Source organism: Agelaius phoeniceus, chromosome 9, assembly GCF_051311805.1.
Source record: "Agelaius phoeniceus isolate bAgePho1 chromosome 9, bAgePho1.hap1, whole genome shotgun sequence".
Lineage (NCBI taxonomy): Eukaryota > Metazoa > Chordata > Aves > Passeriformes > Icteridae > Agelaius > Agelaius phoeniceus.
This window is the reverse complement of record NC_135273.1, coordinates 24214811-24232261: the sequence shown is the minus strand read 5'-3', so window position 1 is coordinate 24232261 and position 17451 is coordinate 24214811. Positions and strand designations below refer to the sequence as shown.

Sequence of the window (17451 nt, the reverse complement as noted above, 5' to 3'; positions counted from 1 at the left end):
CTTAGTAAGAATAAATAAATAAATAAATAAATAACAACAATGTAATTAAAAGGAAAACAACAAAGATAAATAAGACCCAAGAAAGACAGCTTATGCAATTGAAAACAATTGCTCACCAACAACCATGCCCTGAGCCACAGGCCCCCAGCCAACTTTCTCCCTAATTTTATTGCTGAGCAAGGTGTCATATGGTATAGGATGTCCCTTTGGTCAGTTGGGGTCAGCAGCTCCAGCTGTCTCCCCTCCCAACTCCTTGTACATCCCCAGTCTTCTCACTGGTGGGATGGAGTGAGGAAGAGAAAACACCTTGACTCTGTGTAGGAGCTGCTCAGCAGTAACAAAAACACCTCTGTCTTATCAACAATATTTTCATCACAAATCCAGAACACAGCCCCATACCAGCTACTGTGAAGAAAATTCACTCTATCCTAGCCAAAACTTCCCTGCATTCCAGCCAAATCTTTTGTGCCACCTTACAGCCCCAAACTGTCTTGTGCCATGTCCTTTGACACAAGAGATAGTTCAGTAATGTGCTACAAAAAGCACAGCTGTCCTTATTTAGGGAATGCTAGGCTAAAAAACCCACACTGGAAGTAGTTATGATGTCTCTGCATCAGCAGGTGGCATATGGGAACAAGGAGAACTTTGAGGACCCATCCACTTCACTCCAGGGACTGCTAACCCCAAGCAGATTGCAAGGTTCTTACCCTGTGCATGCCAGAAAAACAATCCACAAGGATTCATTGAGACTCTGATTCGGGACTGCTGCTAGGAATTGCCATTTGGCAAAGACCCTCTTTTCACCCACCAAAAGGAAAAGAGATTACCCAGAGAACCCAGAGTAGCCTGCTTGAAGAGCTCCCAGTGGTAGAAAAACACTATGAAAAAGTACAGAAATACAGCACAGCTTGCCATTGTACTTCTCTTGTGCTTTAGCAGATCTTGTACATTGATGGGGTATCTCAGCCATTTCTACACCAATGACAGGTGCACATGTTTGTGTGCATCCTTATTTTGCTGAAGACACCTGTGGCAGAAATACCTGGCTACAGAACATAGCCAGCCCTTCTGGCCTGACAGAACGCAAATCTGTGCCTTCAAACCCTCCAAATATGAGTGCTTACACAAGAGTGCTTACCCAACCACTCGTAGTCTGCCACATGCAACTCAGGTTCCTTATAGCAGGAGTTTTTCACTGGGAGCATAATACCACAGTGCATTAAGTCTATGCCTAATGTGGTTTATCCTTTGTTTACAGGTCACTGCAATCTTTGAGGATTTAGGTTAGTATAAACAGATAAGAAGAAAATTATTATTGACAGTTAAATACAATTAATATGAACATGAGTCTTCTCACACAGATCTATCTGCTGCAATTCACACATATACTTTCTTCATTTCTGATCGACTTTCATAAGGAAAATAAAAAGAAACATAGAGAAAATACAAACCCATAAAGATTCCCTACCATGCAGGGGGTTTTCTGAACACCACACTGGATTTTGAAGGCTGCTGCACTAATGTCTTCAAACCGAATCAGCCTGCTACAGCTTGCCAGGCTGGTCCTACTGCTTGGCTGAGGGATGCAGGAAAGGGCATCCCTGAGTAACTCCTCATTCCGGCTCACTATCTTCATTTCCCACGTCTTCACATCTCCGTTCAGGTAGTCCTCCTCACCAAAATCCTTCAGTCTCTCGGGGTTGATAGAGGGTGGCTTCTGCCCAATGAGGCCATTTCTTACAGGGACATCCTTACAGCAGTGAAGATCACAAACTGCTGGGATATCTTGTTTCTTTATTTTATTGTCATCCCTGAAAACAAATAAAAGAAACTTGTTAGGAAGGCTTGGATGATTGAAGGCTTGATATTTAGCATTTTAGAAGGATGCACATCTTGGTTGCTCTTTGCAAGCCTCAAACAGGCAGAGTGAGTTGCTACTGACATTATACCTACCTGTAGGTGCACTGAAAGATACTGTCACCTTCCAGCTGTTAGAAAAGCCACAAATAGCTCAACATCTGGGCAAACTGTGAAGCTGTCCTAGCCAAGAAAAGAAGAAATCTATAATTTGTGCTGTCTGGACAGCAAGACCTTCCTTAGTACTCAGTATTCAACCAGCAATGATTCTAGTTCAGTGCTTCCAAAAATTTTGGAATAACTGGAGTTGTACACAATTCTATCTTTTTCAAAAAAGGCAAGGAACTGCTGCAGACCACTCCCATAAACTATTAATAGCAGTAACAAATGGCACTATGTTGTACATGTGCTCTCTGCCCTTGCATACTTGCATACTCTTGACAGCCATCAACTGCCTCGTGATGGGAAGGAAATTACTTTGATAAGGTACAATAATTACATCCTCCTACAGAGCTAAAGAATTAGGTCTTCTGATCTGCGGGTTAACATTTAACGGGCAAATATCTGTGCAGATATGGCAGAAATATGATGGCACAAAAATCTCCTTCCCCAAGAAACATACAAGAGACACACTGCTAGAAAAAATTGCAGGATTTGCTACCTTCAACTGCCTGACTCTATGTTCCACAGCGTTCAGTCCACAAGGAACAATGTACTGTAGTGCAGGATTCTGCAGTCCTACTAACAGATACATGCAAAACTTCTAGGAATTCTAGGAATTTGGAGATTATTGTGGGGAAAGGGAGCATTAAGCAGAAGAGCAGTGATTTGGAGAAGAGCTGACCCCTGGTTTGTGACTGTGATTAGACAGATGGTACAAGCTCCTCTGCATGACTCACTATTAATCTATTTGGCTGAAATGGTTTTCTAAAACCAAATGTGTTAAATCATGTCAGACATTCCAGCATTATCCCCAACAAAAAATATTTACCTTTTTTCTAAAATAATTTGGGTCTAAGTTTTGCAGCTATCCATCAACAGGACTGGCTAAAGCACATTTTACACCAGTGATCAACACCATAATATGCTTTGCAGCAACTTCCAAAAGAATTTTTAAATGTTTAGAAACATCTGTTTTTTGAGCAATTGCCCACTTTAGGCATCATCCATTTCTTTAATGGTATCAATAATCTGTGCCAGTAGCTCTGGCTCCTATTACACTTCCAATTTTTCCACTGAGGAATTCACATAACAGTATGGGCAACGTAAAATGTTTTATTATTAGAATCAAGTAATATACCACAGCATCAATCATTCTGTATATCTTCACAGGAGAAAATTTTTGTAGCAAGATCCTCTCTCTCTAAAATTAATGAGAACACTGATTTTCTAAGATAAATAAAGTATATACACATTTGTAACTTCTTTATGTTGAAACTTGTGATCTAAAGTATTTTCCCAATACTGTCTCTTAAAGTTGATACTGCCTAACACCAGACATTCTGCTTCAAACCAAGTAACTTATCAAGGAGCTCTATTCCATACTTTTCTGCATCTCTGCCCCATTGGGGTTAGACAGCTGGAACACTTCATAAAGATGTTAAGCTTCCAGTGTTAGCTCGGGTGCATATTAGTCTGCTTAATGCAAAGCTGAGAACCAGATCAGACTGCCTCCCTGTGAACTTGTTACAGCACAGCCCCCAGAAAGCAACTGCAGCAGCAGCACCCAGGAGGCCACAGTAAAGTTCAATCCATGCCTCTCCCTTCCAAAAAAATGTTTTCCATATCACAGACTCCCCTAAGCACTCCAAAAGGAAGAACAGATATGTCTTATTTCTGAGCGTACTGTCTAAAATGTCTAGCAAGCATTAGCAGTGAATTATGTTCTTACACTGGAAATGGTTTAAAAAAGTCTATGTAGGGTAAAAAAAAAGGCAGATCAAAAATTTGTGAGTTTATGGGTCAAATTTTTTATCCAACTGGCATTTCAGATGGAAGAACAATTCTCATTTTTCATTGCATCTGTTGCAATCAAAAAGTCTATAAAAACATCCAGCCAAAGATGACCACAAGAAGTTTATCAATGAAGCAGAATTCTGTGAGAAAGTAGAAATGCATGGTAATGCCTCATCACTAGGGCCATCAAATATTTGTATCTGCAAATAGACTGAAATGGTACATTGCTTTTTTGGCTAGTCTTAGGTTTCCCTTTTTTTGGCAGGAAAAAAGGAGGGAAGTAAATCAGATTCTCAGTCCTTGATGTGCAGTACCACTCCCATGACCAGTGAGTATCAGCTCAGGACTCCATTGTGCCCATTGGAAAGGAGGAACAGAAATCAAACAGCTGTAAAATATGTATAGGCTTTTCAGGCTTGAGTTAGGTTTAGAGCACATCTGAATTATTACTATCCCAATACTTAATACAAAAACTCTCATACATTTGCATCTGAAAAGTCAGCAGCCTCTTCATCAAGGCGATACCATTCTATTGTATATATATGTATTTTGTGTATTTATTTCAGAATAACTTTGATTCTTCTTCTACACCCACATGTCTCATTTACATTAGAAAATTACATTTTCCCATACTGAGCCCACCTGGATGTGCCACAGACCCTCCTAGAGCTCTCAAACTCCCAAGGTAAACAGCGGGCTGAGGTTTGATCACATAGCACAAATGGGCAACTAATGGCCCTGTTGGGTCAAAAGTATTTCTTGCCTCAAAAGCATTCCACAAGCTTGGCAAAGATCTAGATGGATTTTTTTTACAGGCAGCAAAGCATGCAAGTGCTCACACAAACACAGCACATGACTTCTCAAGCACAATCACAGAATCCAGCCCCTACTCCAGCAGCCATGTCCACCAGCTCAAGATGTGAGCCAATATAAATCCAAACCTCAGCATATAAAGCACTGCTCCTTTCAAATGGAGCTTTTCCTTTTTTGGAGCTTGTCACAAGTTTTCATTAAAAGGTCTGTTTATTTCCAGACATAAAACAAACACCCAGCTGGCAAGCTTTGTTATGTGGTTATAAATTACAACATTTTACCTTTAAAGTGATTAGTAAAAGCAAACATGAAAATACAGTTTATAAACCTACTTTTTCAAGAACAGCTGCTCAGCATAACTGGAAAAAAAAGAGAAGGTCCATATGCAGACTTTCCATAAACAATTAAGGCACAGGAAAAAATATCATTTGTTTAAGGAGATAGCTTTACATATTTTAAAATCTCAAAGTCAATGCAAAAACAGTGTGTACCAAAATGTACTCCTACAATAATAAAAAGCAACAACTTGGAATGAATCATTTTTCTATTTCCAGTTTGTTTTCTTGAACATACTGATAATATTCATCAAGTTAAACAGCACTAGGGAAAGAAATTCAAAAATAGCAATATTAACAAACTACGAAAATAATAAAACCAGCAAAAATAATTTTAGGAAGATGAAAGGCAATAATGCATGCTATACCTAAAGACCACAACTGTTGCCTTTTTTAGACAGAGAAGTGTCCAAATGTGCAATGATGGACAGTTCCATGTCCCCATGTTCCATGTCCCCAAGCACTTCAGATTGCCTCCCTCAGGACCCACAAAACAGACTAAACAGATTAAACTGATGCACTGGATATCCTCAGCTTCTAAAACTAAAGGAACAAAATCTACAAAATCATGCATGTCCAGGGAATAGCAAAGTGTGAAAGACTATTCACCATTCTGCCCAGTATAAATGTTAGGGGGAGATGGTATTAAAGTATGAGGTAGAAAATTTAAAATTTCCCTTCTTAGAGAAAATAATTAGCTCACAGAACTCATTGCAGGAGGACTCTACAAAGAACAACAATGCAAACAGGCTCCTAAAAGGATGCACAACTAAATGGAAGTAGTGACCAACACGCACATTGTTCAAGAATTAATCTGTGATTCAGGAAGCCCCTGAGCAAGCTCCATGAAAGCATGTGAGAGAAAGTGTCTTGGGTGGCTTTCATTTTTCTCCCAGTTCTGTTACTGGCCACCCCTAGAGAGAGGACACAGAGGAGGACTGCCCTTTGGCCTGACCCAGTGCTGACTGCAGATGTACCCAATGCCAGCAGTTAGCCCATTTGGCAGCTTTTAACACTTGCAAAATGAGTCACAACAGCACATTTTGAGGCAGATATGAAGTTGAAATTATGGACATACATTCCCATGTACCAGTTAACAGATGGAAATTCAACTGTCACAAAAGAAAACTAATTTTAATATGAGACTGAAAACTCAGCCTTTCTTTGTCATTTCTACAGCAGTTTTTGTCATCTGCATTCACAGTGATACACATTCACTATAAAGAGGGACTGACAGTGCTGCAAAATGTGCAGTTGAGCAGTCACAAAATGTTAACCTTGAATACTACTTCAAACTCATATGCACATCTTCTTCCATACATGTGGATTTTAATTTTGTCCTTTTTTAATGTTTTGGGGTTTGGGGTTTCTTAAGGTCATAGCTACATGCTGCCATCACCTTCAAGCTCCCTGAAGACTTTCCTGGAGCACACTAACCAAGGGACATTGGTAAAAAACAGCTTTAGACAGATTTGTCATCTGCTTTCAGGTAACTGGGCTCAGATCTTACACCTGCAAGTTTGGAATACTTATAAAGGGAAAAGGTGACCCCATTTGAAGGCACTTCTGCCTCTTTCCTCAGTGTTGAGCAGAGATGGGCCAGGTACAGGGGGCAAGGCAGGGTGAGCAGCTTGCTGCAGGTGCAATGTGCCTGGCTTACGACTGCAAGTGGCTGGGGCTGGGATTTCCTCTTACAGGAGTGAGAAAGAGGCAATCCTGGGTTATGACAGAGAGGGCCCTTTACCTCATCCAAATCCCTTTTACCCAGAACCTCTCCAGCTCCATTAATCCTTCTAATTCCATGTCCCAGTGCTGTCTCCTCTGACCCTTCTTGCCACCTGAGCCTCCCAGACCCCTCTGATACTTTCCTTGTTTGTTGCAATCCCCTTTTCCAGTAGCTCATAAACATTCCTGTTCCATCTCAATTCCTCTGCTACCTTTTTACCCATTCCCAAATACATCCAAATACTGCAATAGCAGCAATTCTTTAAAGCATCTCAGCAACTTGTGCAAGTGTGACTTTATGAAAGAAAAATGTTAGAAAAATAGAGGCTTGCTGAGATAAAAGTATCAAGAAGGATCATAACAAATGTCATCTTCACTACCAGAAATTCCAGGTTATGCACTCAATAGTGTCTGAGTGCCCTGCACACCACTACAGGGTGAAAAACTCCTGCAGGCACAGGGAAAGAGCACAATAAATTTGAAAATTCTCTCTTTGACAATAAATTCAAAACAGATCAAAGACAATACTGCACTCTAAATATGACTGTCTTGAATTATCATTATTTTGATATTGAATTGAATTATCAGTATTTTGTGTAATACTAGTATTTAGAAACACCCATTTGAGACTGTATCACTCCAACTAGTGGCACATACAGGATGGAAATATAAAATGCATATCTGACCTTTACATATCTAAAGCCTATGCAAAGTGATTGCTCCTAAATCATATAGCAATCACCACCACCTTCCCCTAAACAGAAGGACAAGTTCAGCAAATATTAGCTCAACTTTATTGATGGAAACTGGGACACACAGACAGATCCAGGGGCTTGCCTAAGACTTCCGCAGGGCTATTTATCAGAGTGTCTTAAAGACAAGGAGGTTGGGGCATAGTAACCATGCTGGGGACAAAAGTGTAAGCACTGTGCCCATCCAGCAGAGATAACTACATAATAACCAAGCCTTGAGACTGAGCAGGCCTTTAGAGCTTCACTCATCATATACAGGCCTGACAAACTGTGTGATGCTGCACCAGCAACACACACAAAGAAAGCTCAAGCTCATGCAGCAAACAACCAAGCTGTATTATCACCTCTGATAACATCTCTCCTTACTTCTGGCAAGTCAGATTTACCAGAGCCTGAGCCCAGCACTGTATATGCCTTCATCTGTGGTCATAATCTATTGCCATTCTTCTGTACACACTCTGCACATGTCATTGCTTACTGCTGGCAATGGCAACTGGGTGTCAGCTGCTAAATAGAAAACACTAGGAAAAGCAATCTGAAAGCAAGAGGAATTTACAAGGCCACCCATGATGGAAGTGTTGAAGCAGAGGTAACCAACTGTCCCTCCAACAGACCCATCCCTCTCAGAAGTTCTTATAAGACATTCTCAGCTGTGAAAGTCAAATTATAGCTATCCAACACTGCACAGAGTTTGGCAGCTAAAACTCATTAAGCAATTAAACTTTTTCCTAAGTTGAATGTATTTTGAGTCTAGAGGCGACTAACACATCTCCATAATTCACTTCCAATTAGGAACGAATAACATAACTCAAAATAGAGCAAAGAGTGGTCCTGTGCTGAAAGGAGATCCACAGTGCACTGCAGAACAGGTCATATCATGGGTGACTTTGGGCAAGCCCTTTTTACAGTGCAGAAGACCTTGTCTTCCCTTTTATGAACAGCATCAGGCCCACTGAAATAATTTATATCTTAAACGTTAACAACATCTGTGACAAGGAGATGCAGGAAATGAGAACTGTTCCTTGTTTGTACCACATCTGGCAAAACCAGAGCATGATCTCAATAGTGGTGTCCAGATAGTAAAATGGAGAGAAAAACAAACTATGGAAAAGGTTAAGAATGAGGTTGCACAACACCACCATGCCATGTGTGTGCACAGCTTCAGCTCTCGCTACACAAGGACACTAGATGACTCTTAAATTCCATCTGCACCATCCAAGTCTGAAAACAGGAATTCAAGATCACCATAAGCACCATAACAAAGACAACCACACAATTGTAATAACAGGATCTGACATGGTCTATCCCAAGATAAATTTTCAGCAGTCCTGTCTAGGGTTATTTTTGATACCATGCTCTTGAAGAAATAAAAAAGCTGGAGTCTGTGGGCTAAAAATATTAAAATCTCCACCACTTCTAGTGGATAACTCCAAGAGCAACTCATATCCACAGAACCCTGGGAGATTATAGAAAATTACAATTTTCCAGATTTTTTGTTTGGTTTGATTTTTTTAAGGAATTAAGGAAAGGAAAAAGGAAACATTACCTATACAGCACAGCGACTAAATAAACAACGAGGCGAAGCAAAACTCCAACTACGACAGCATAAGGAGGCAGGAGGGGTCCAGGGGTTGTCATGTCCGTGGGCCAGGCCCTGGAGGGACCCCGAGGGCTGACCATGAGCCCTGAGGGGGATAAAGGAGCACTCTAGCTCTAAGTCAGACAGCAATATTCTCCAACCTTTGCCAGAAAGGATCGTAGTCTTCGTCTTCCCTGTAGCGCTCCCTGGGACTTCTGTTTTTTAAGACCCTGAAGTAGATAAACTGTGCTGCAAAATTCATGGTAACTCCTGGTGCAAAGCAAAGCTGGGACGCTGCTGGCAGGGGACACACTTGCCTGGGAGAAGTGTCAGCCCTGCACTGCCAGGGTGGGAAATAGCCGGCAATGTGCTGTAAGCAGCTCTCAGGGCAGGCTGGGGGGGAAGTGCCTTTGAAAGAGATGGCTGCTGCTATTTAAAGAGATTATTTCAGAGCCCAACCTGTCCTTGTCAATTTGAGTCAGGGCCTGGATTATGCTTGGGTGACGCTCTGTTAGCAGGACTCCTGAAGCTTTAGTTACTTACTGCTTAGCTGTGGAGCATGATCCCCACCAGCTGCAGGGCCCACGGCTGAGCAGCAGGAAAGGGGTGCCAGGTTTGGGGTCTCTGCAGGGATCCTTTCAGGCAGCACCAAGGAGACTGAGACACAGAGGAGACAGCTCAGCTTTTGTGGGTCTTCTCTTGGCACAAGTCCCTGCAGCAGAAAAATGCAGGTATCTAGATCATAAAGAACAGAAAACACCATCTAGGGGAAGGACTGTAGCAACAGTTAGCTATATCTATATAGATATCTGTTATATCTATTTTTATATATATGGGGTTTATATATCTAGATAGAAATATATATCTATGTGTGTATATAAACTCCATCTGAATCTGTCTTTCTTTGCCCTGAGAGAGCACTAACAAAGGCAGAGACACAGTTCCAGATGCAGCAGGGATGGGGCAGAGCTCCTTTTGTGGTTCCTCTCATCTCAAATATATTCCTGATGGAGTGCAGTCTCCAGACTGCCTGGAGATGAGCCAGGTATCTATTTCCAGGTATGAGTGGGCCCTCAGTACCCTCTTCTTTCTACTGAGAGCACACAAAATCTTACTCTCCAAGACAGAGAACAGTCATGTCATGAAATCTAACCCAAGCTGTGACCTAACTCTTCCCACAGGATATCATGAGAAATGCTACAATCAGATTTATGTGGGAGAGTTAAAATAAATGCTCAAATAGTCTTCTGGGATCCCTGGAAAGTCTGAGCTGTGCTGGTGGAGCCTTCCTGACACTGGCGTGGCAGGCAGGCCCATGTTCTCTTGACTTCATCAGTACTGATGAAGCTCCAGATTCACCATTTTTTCCAGTTTCTCACACACAGACCCCTTTTATTCTTTCTTTTCCAGGTGGTGGATATGCAGGCTGTGGTGGTGCCATGTGCTACAGGTGGCCACAGCCCAGCAGCACGCTGCTGCCAGGGGAGATGAGGAAAGAATGCACTCAGCTGCTGCCAGCGCTTGCAGCCCTGCAGCCAAGTTACCTTCAGGCCAAGTTCACTGGTGCCTTGATGTGCAGGGGGAAGGCAGGGGGAGTTACCACTCTGTTCACAACACAGCTGAGCTGCAATGGTGGGCAGGAAATGGAACTTTACAGCAGTGAAAATGCCAATTCCTTTGGCTCTTGGGTATCTGGGGGTCCAGACTGATGAGCTCAAGCCTTGACATGAATTCAGTTCCTCACAAACAAGGCTTGATCTGTGACTGACACTTAGACCACGCTGCATGGGTGAAAGGACTGCTGGGACCATTTGGTCGAGAAGTTGGAAAAAAATTCACCAAGCTGTTGCATGACAGAAGTACATGAAGCACTGAATTGCTATCCCTGTAAAACACTCCCAAACAAACAGCCAGCTATAGAAAAAGGATCTTTGGGAACTTATGCTGCAGATTTCAGCCCATGTCAAACATTCTTTCAAAGCCCTTGCCACTACCAAACCTGTTCACAGTGCTTTAAAACACACCACAATTACCACAGGAAGGAAAAAACTAGCTTTCAGCTTTGATTTTTTTCTTTTATATGGGTGGAAGGAAGGGATAGGTAAGATACAATTGCAGTGCTAGTACAGTTAAGCGATATCTAACACAATTGCCATGAAACTGTCAAGGACACTAAGTTACAGGTCACCCAGGTGACATTTCTTTTCAAATCTAGAGTTTCTTACTTCCCTCCAAGCTGCTCTTTGGTGGGTCCTAAGGGAGGGAAAGCCAATGCCTCAGTGCTGTATAGCTTTCCAAAGGTTTCATTTACAACTTCCATGCTGCCACCACTCACACTTTGTGTGTTTGTGCAAGGAAATAATTGTTCATATCTGCCCAGCTTTAGGCTGAGACCTCAGTAAAACCAGACTTGGTCAGAGGCACTGTGTACATCAGAAATGGCAGTTATTGGGAAGTGGTTTTATCCACATCATAATAAAATATTATCTTGTACTTAGACAATTTTGAGTCCAAAGGAAAAAATAAACCACACAGTTAAGTCAAGAGAGAGAACTGAAGTACATGCTCGTGTGCAAGCAAAAGCAATGTTTGGCACTAGAAAGAATTGGAAAATCCAAATCTCAGAATAACAGTTTTACACTCACCCGGTCATATATAACTCCCAGCCTTGCTCCCTCAGTCCCTGGCGCAGGCCCCATTAAGAACAGCATAATGTGGAGAGTAACAGCTGCTTCTTTTTCTAGAAAACATTTTAAACAAGGTTATGCTGCACTTTTCCTGAACTAAAAAGTAAAATAGAACCATTTTGCTGTCAGAATGGAAAACAATGCTTCATTCTCTTGTAACCAGAGAGAACTCAGTTTGGACAACACTGAGAAAAATAGCTATGGCCATTGTAAATAAGGACTTCATTGAATTACAGGACTTGAAAGATTGTTTTGAAGGGTTAGCCAAGCTTTTCCCTACACAAAATAAAATTAATAACATTTCAAACCTCAGTGAGAACAGCATGGGTGGGAAGTGATAGTCTATCCAAAGCAGAGAATTCTTTACAGAATTTGATCACTTGCAGAAGGAAAGAGGGTGGAGACAGTGTGCAGTTAAGCCAAGAAAAACAATAAAACTTTCTCAGAGAATAGCAACTCAGAAAACCAAAATGATAATTGAGGATTATGCAACATATTGATGCAAATGTGGTGGTAAACCACTGTGATAATCAGTATGGATAAAAAAATACAGGCAACTCATAAAGAATTGCCAACTAAAAAAAATAAACCAGAAAGAAGAAAAAAAAAAAGAATAGGCACCAAAACGATGCCCATTTCCTTCTAATTAAAGACACTAATTTAACTCCCATCTCAGTTTCTTCATAAATCAATATTCATAGAGCAGACTGAAGCTTCAGCCTCAAGTGTTTATATTTTTATTTATTTATATTTGTCAGCAGTTGACCCACAACAGTAAAACGTCACATTCCCATTTACTATCTTTAGGGATCTCAGAAAAGGCTGACAAAGTAGATTCAAATCAGTGCAAACAGAAGTAGCTTCCTCAAGCTGGATTTCACAGAGCCTGAAAGAAAGAGCAGGCATCAATTCAAAGAACATATTTGCTAGAGCAAGAGGCAACAGGGAAGGCTGGATGTGTTTATCTAAAGTTATGGGACAGACTGTATCTGTTTTATGTAAACATTTTGCAGAAAGGATGAGATATTTCTCAAGGCAAAGAGCAAAAGCTTACATTAGAGTCCAAAAATTATCTCCTCAAAATAGTACCTATATCCATAAGAGGTCTAATACGAAGATGCTGAACCAAGAGCATTCGATGAGGAAAAACTGGCGACACAAAGCTTGTGCCTTGTTGTAACAAAAAAAATGTACATTCTCTTCTACTGAGACTAAATAATTGGTAAGAACCAGCAAAATATTTTGTGCTGCTATTTGAGATATTCAACATCTTGCTTATCTCAGTTTCAAGTGGTAGGATAGCATTTATAATACATGCAGAGGCAGCAGATTAGCATTGCAGATGCATAAAAGTACCCAGGAGTCTATTCTAAGCCACCTCACCAAATTAAATTAATGAACAAAGACTGTACCCAGTTATCTTTGATTAACATGAGATCGCTTGTGCTCTCACTGGCCCATGTGGGTCTAAAGCAATGGTCATGCAGTTGTGTTCACACAAAGTGGAAGTGCCCTGGCTGAAGCCCACCCAGGGAATCACTGAAAAGCCACATTTGATTTTCTGTGCAGAGAACAGCAACTGTGATCACTTCTGCTTTTCCAGACATATTAGACCATCAGAGTGGCACCATATAATTTCAAAGCACTACTGCAATAATTATTTCTCACTAACAGAGATCATCAGGCATTCAAATGGCAAGTGAACGTGAGCTGAAACACACTGGGTTGAGTTAACAAAGTTAACTCCCACAGGGATTCTGATTTGCCACGGCCTATACACACCCACTACACGATGCTTTCTTTCAGAGGCTCGCAATGCCTCGGAGGATGCTGGACCCAGCAGCAGCGCAGCACACAGGGCGTTTGTGCTGGGCCGGTGGGTGCCGCTACCCAGCCCCCGGCACGGGCACGGACCCAGCTCTGCTCCGCACCGGCCCCAGCGCGATCAAGGTCAAGTACGAACAGCCGGGGCTGTGACCCTGTCCGAGACACTCAGGGATCCAAATCCTCTTCCCTGCCCTGCCGCTGTGCTAATTAAAACGCTGAACTCTCGGCTGCAGTTCACGCAGTGCCGGAGATAGCTCACCTGGGCCCTGCCCAGCGCTGCGGTGGGAGGAGGAGAGAGAAGCAGCCGCCGGAGCCGAAGATGGGGCAGGAGAGGAAGCGGCCCCCGGGTAACCTGGTGACCAGAAATGGGTCACCTCAGTGCCCCCTGAGGGGCAGCTCCCCAGCTGCCAGGCACACGTGTGTGCCAGCCCGCTCCCCACCGCCCTTCCTTCCCCTGCCTTTCTGCCGGGCTGCTGCCCCCACCTCGCCTCGCCTCCGCCCGCTCCCACGCTCTCCTTCCAACAATCCCATCAAAGCTGGGCAATCAAGTCCCTCCCAGTGGCCCCTGCAGAACACTCTGTGCACCCTGGACTGATATAATTTCTTCTAAATTCAAGGCATAGGCTTTTGCCCCATCAGCTTCTCCTAATTCACCTTTTTAATGATGAAGAGATTACTTCAGAATTATTTATAGTATCCTGATGATTCAATTGACTCCTGTCCTCACCTTTGATGCTTCTTATTCCTCGAACACATGCAATGAGCCCTCCATTTCCCTTTGACTTTTTTTATCCTCTAATCTTGTATTTCCTCTTTTCTCAGGGTTAATGAGAAGAGAGGTTAGAGAGTCACCACTGTGAAAGTCATACCTTCATTATTCTGTAGATAGCAAAAGTAGTGTTCAAAAAGATAAAAAGAGATAGCACTTACAGAAATAAAAATTACAGAATGACATAGATTAATATCTGCATTAAGACATAATATTTCTGTTATTCTTACTAAGAGTTCCAGTGGTGAGTATGGATTAAAGAACATTTGGGATAGTTAATCTAAAGCATTCTACTGCATCTGCACAGAATACTGTAACAGTATTCTGTGCAGATGCAGAATAGACAGAATCTTTTAACTTTCAGCTAACTGGTCTCTTAAGGCAAGGAAGGCTGCCCTAAAATCTGACACTGGAAACAGCATCCATGCTATCCCAATTTCCTACATGGATGCTGCTTCAGGTGATAATTCTTCCTCCTACTTCTTTCATCCTTAACACTAAACCATTCATGCAGACACAGCAAACTAACAGCAAGTGTAGCAACCATCAGGCTCCCTCCTAAATACATGTGGAACCGATTGCACTTTAACGAACTCATTAGAAAAAAATTTAGAAAAGGGGTGGAGGACAATAGTTGAGTTCACATGTGTTTTCCAACAATTGGAGTCAATGTTCTGCCTTTGGAGTGTGCTAATTATTCATTTGTTCATCTGCTCACAAGGTTTTTCATGCCTTGAACCAACTTTTAATAAAAATCTTCTCATGGGCCCTTCTCTTCCTTCTTACGGTTATACGATTTCCCTATGGCAACTACCACACATTCTCCTGTTAAGTAGTGGCATTATGAAAGTATTTAAGTTGTCATTTACTGCAGTTTTTCAGCTGGAATTAAAGAGGTGAGAAGCCATCAGTACCATACAGTAATAACTAGCTGTACTATTGGGGAATCTTGTTGGACAGGATCCACCATGTGATTAACTACACAGGCAGCAGGATGAAAAAAAATTCATACACATTCTTGTTCACTTTCTGCCTGGAAACATGTATTGGAAGCATGTTTGAAGAAAAATTGCAGCTAAAGGCATAAGGGATCTATAATAACAAAGGAACTACTCTCATCCTGCTACAGCATTGTATATTCACTCACACACGTATTCTAAAAGGAATTTTAACCAGGGATTTTTACTGCATTGGCTTTAAAATTATACACATACTGTAAATTTTCAGAGAATTGGCAGTAGAATGATCAACTTGGCTTCTCCCTCTGGCACGTCATTCTTCCCCTTGCAAGTCTCCATGACCTTGTGGAGAGGAGAGGAGACCATGCTGAGTGGCAAACAAAAATAGGATTTATTTCCAGCTGTTTCTCTGTTTTGTTAGGTATCTCCACTCACATGGCAAACATTACCTATATTCAAAGGCTTCACATACACAGCTGATGCCTCCCCTACTGGAGAAAGGTACACAGGCATTAAGTAACAGACCTTTGCTATTGTCATGGCTTGTGTTCAGCAAGGTGCTACTCAACACGTGAATAGCTTCTCAGGTATTAGCAGGTCCTTCATGGAAGAAATTGTGGCTTCAGTTTCAAGTAATTATCTCATTTAATTGGTGTGGTTTGCAATACCGATCTGCTAAAGACACTGGCTGAGTAATTCTAATTGGGGAATAATCAAGGACTTCCCCTGTATTATTTTCCCCGAGTATTATCCACCACACAGTCACAGATCTATTTCCCATTTTTATGTGACGCAAATGGTGCACGTAAAGTTACAACAGCAAAGGGCCACAACCTTCTGCAATAGAAAACAGAGCAACTATTAGGCCACCATGTGTGCAATACAAGACTGGGAGTAAAGCGTCTATTCATGAATCACTGATTTTGCTGGGAATATAGTTAATCCAACTTTCTAAGGTTTCTTTTACAGAAAAGAAAGGTTTCTTTTCATTAAAATGGGTGGGCACACTGCATATCATATTTCATAGGGTTCCCGAGGCATGGCCAGCCTTCATAAAATGCCTGAAATCTGTGAAATGAAAGGACATAACTTGTTAAAGTACAAAACAACATAATTCACTAATATTCCAGGTGGCCCACCTTGTCCTTCAGCTTTCTGATTCAGTTTCCTTGCGGATCTTTGCTCAGGAAGCTTCAGCCACAGACTGAAAACAGCCTGAAGCCATGGGATGCTTACCTAATGCTGGCAAACAGAATCCAGCCCAGTGTGCTGGCACCAAGATGACACCAGAGAGTCAATTCCTGCAGCTACTCACTGCTGGCTCTAGGCGTAGCACAAAATGTATTGTTTTGAAGAAGGCTGGATCAGAGTAGTTTGCTCCATGACACACAGGCTTGTTAACTTCTCCAGGGAGGGCAGAGACAGAGCTGATCTTCACAGTGTTTCACACTATGAACCATATGATACGGGTTTTTGAACTGCATCAGATATTATGCATTTATGACAATAGCAGGAGAACTTGACATTTTTTTGATGTCCCCTGCAAATCGAGATAATAAACACGAGTGCAAGTCGACATGCAACAGACCAGAGGGGGGCTTGCAGTGGCACAGGGAAGGTGAACACTCATTCAAGGATCACTCACTCAAGGCTGCAGACCTGTAACTCCAACAGAGGCTGCCCGAGAACAACAGAGGCAAGGAGGCTCTGTGGAGACTGCCAGGGATGCGTGCTAAAAATCACTACTATCCAAAGCTTTCAATGGCAATGTCTACTTCATCCTAATGAAATCACCACTGCAAGAGGTCCTTCATCTGTTCACCAAACACAAATACTGTTGCAGAGCGAACTTCTGCTTCCCTGAGAAGCAGCCCAAAAGCTGCATGCCTGCTCTGCACATATCAGCCTCTCCAGGTAATAAAATTCTGCTTCTGCATCTGTTCAACAACTGCTCCAACCCAGCAGTCAGAAACCAAATGAATTAAGAGAGTGACCTCTTTCAAATGGGTCATGTAACAAGTCTCAATTTACATTAGGTATTCAACAGCCTCCAAGTAGCAGGAACTTCAGGTCATGAGCAGCTGACAGAAGTTAAGCCTTGACAAGAGCCTAAGGTACCTCCACAGTCTCTAATGGAGATAAATCTTCTCACAGGGGCAGATAGGCAGACTACACAAACCTTGCACAGATTT

The 17451-nt window shown here is 42.0% G+C and overlaps 1 protein-coding gene across 1 annotated transcript in view; it reads right to left on the bottom strand.

The window, feature by feature from the left end:
* The window catches only part of LOC129123342 (L-threonine ammonia-lyase-like), a 32009-nt gene extending 22520 nt beyond the window's left edge, over positions 1-9489 (bottom strand). The window contains exons 1-3 of the mRNA XM_054637637.2: positions 8985-9489; positions 4959-4985; positions 1469-1811 (exon numbers count right to left, since the gene is read on the bottom strand). Of these exons, the coding sequence (XP_054493612.2) occupies positions 1469-1811; positions 4959-4985; positions 8985-9118 (504 nt within the window). The 5' untranslated portion in view covers positions 9119-9489. The remainder of the gene's footprint in view (positions 1-1468; positions 1812-4958; positions 4986-8984) is intronic.
* Between the last annotated feature and the right edge of the window lie 7962 nt (positions 9490-17451).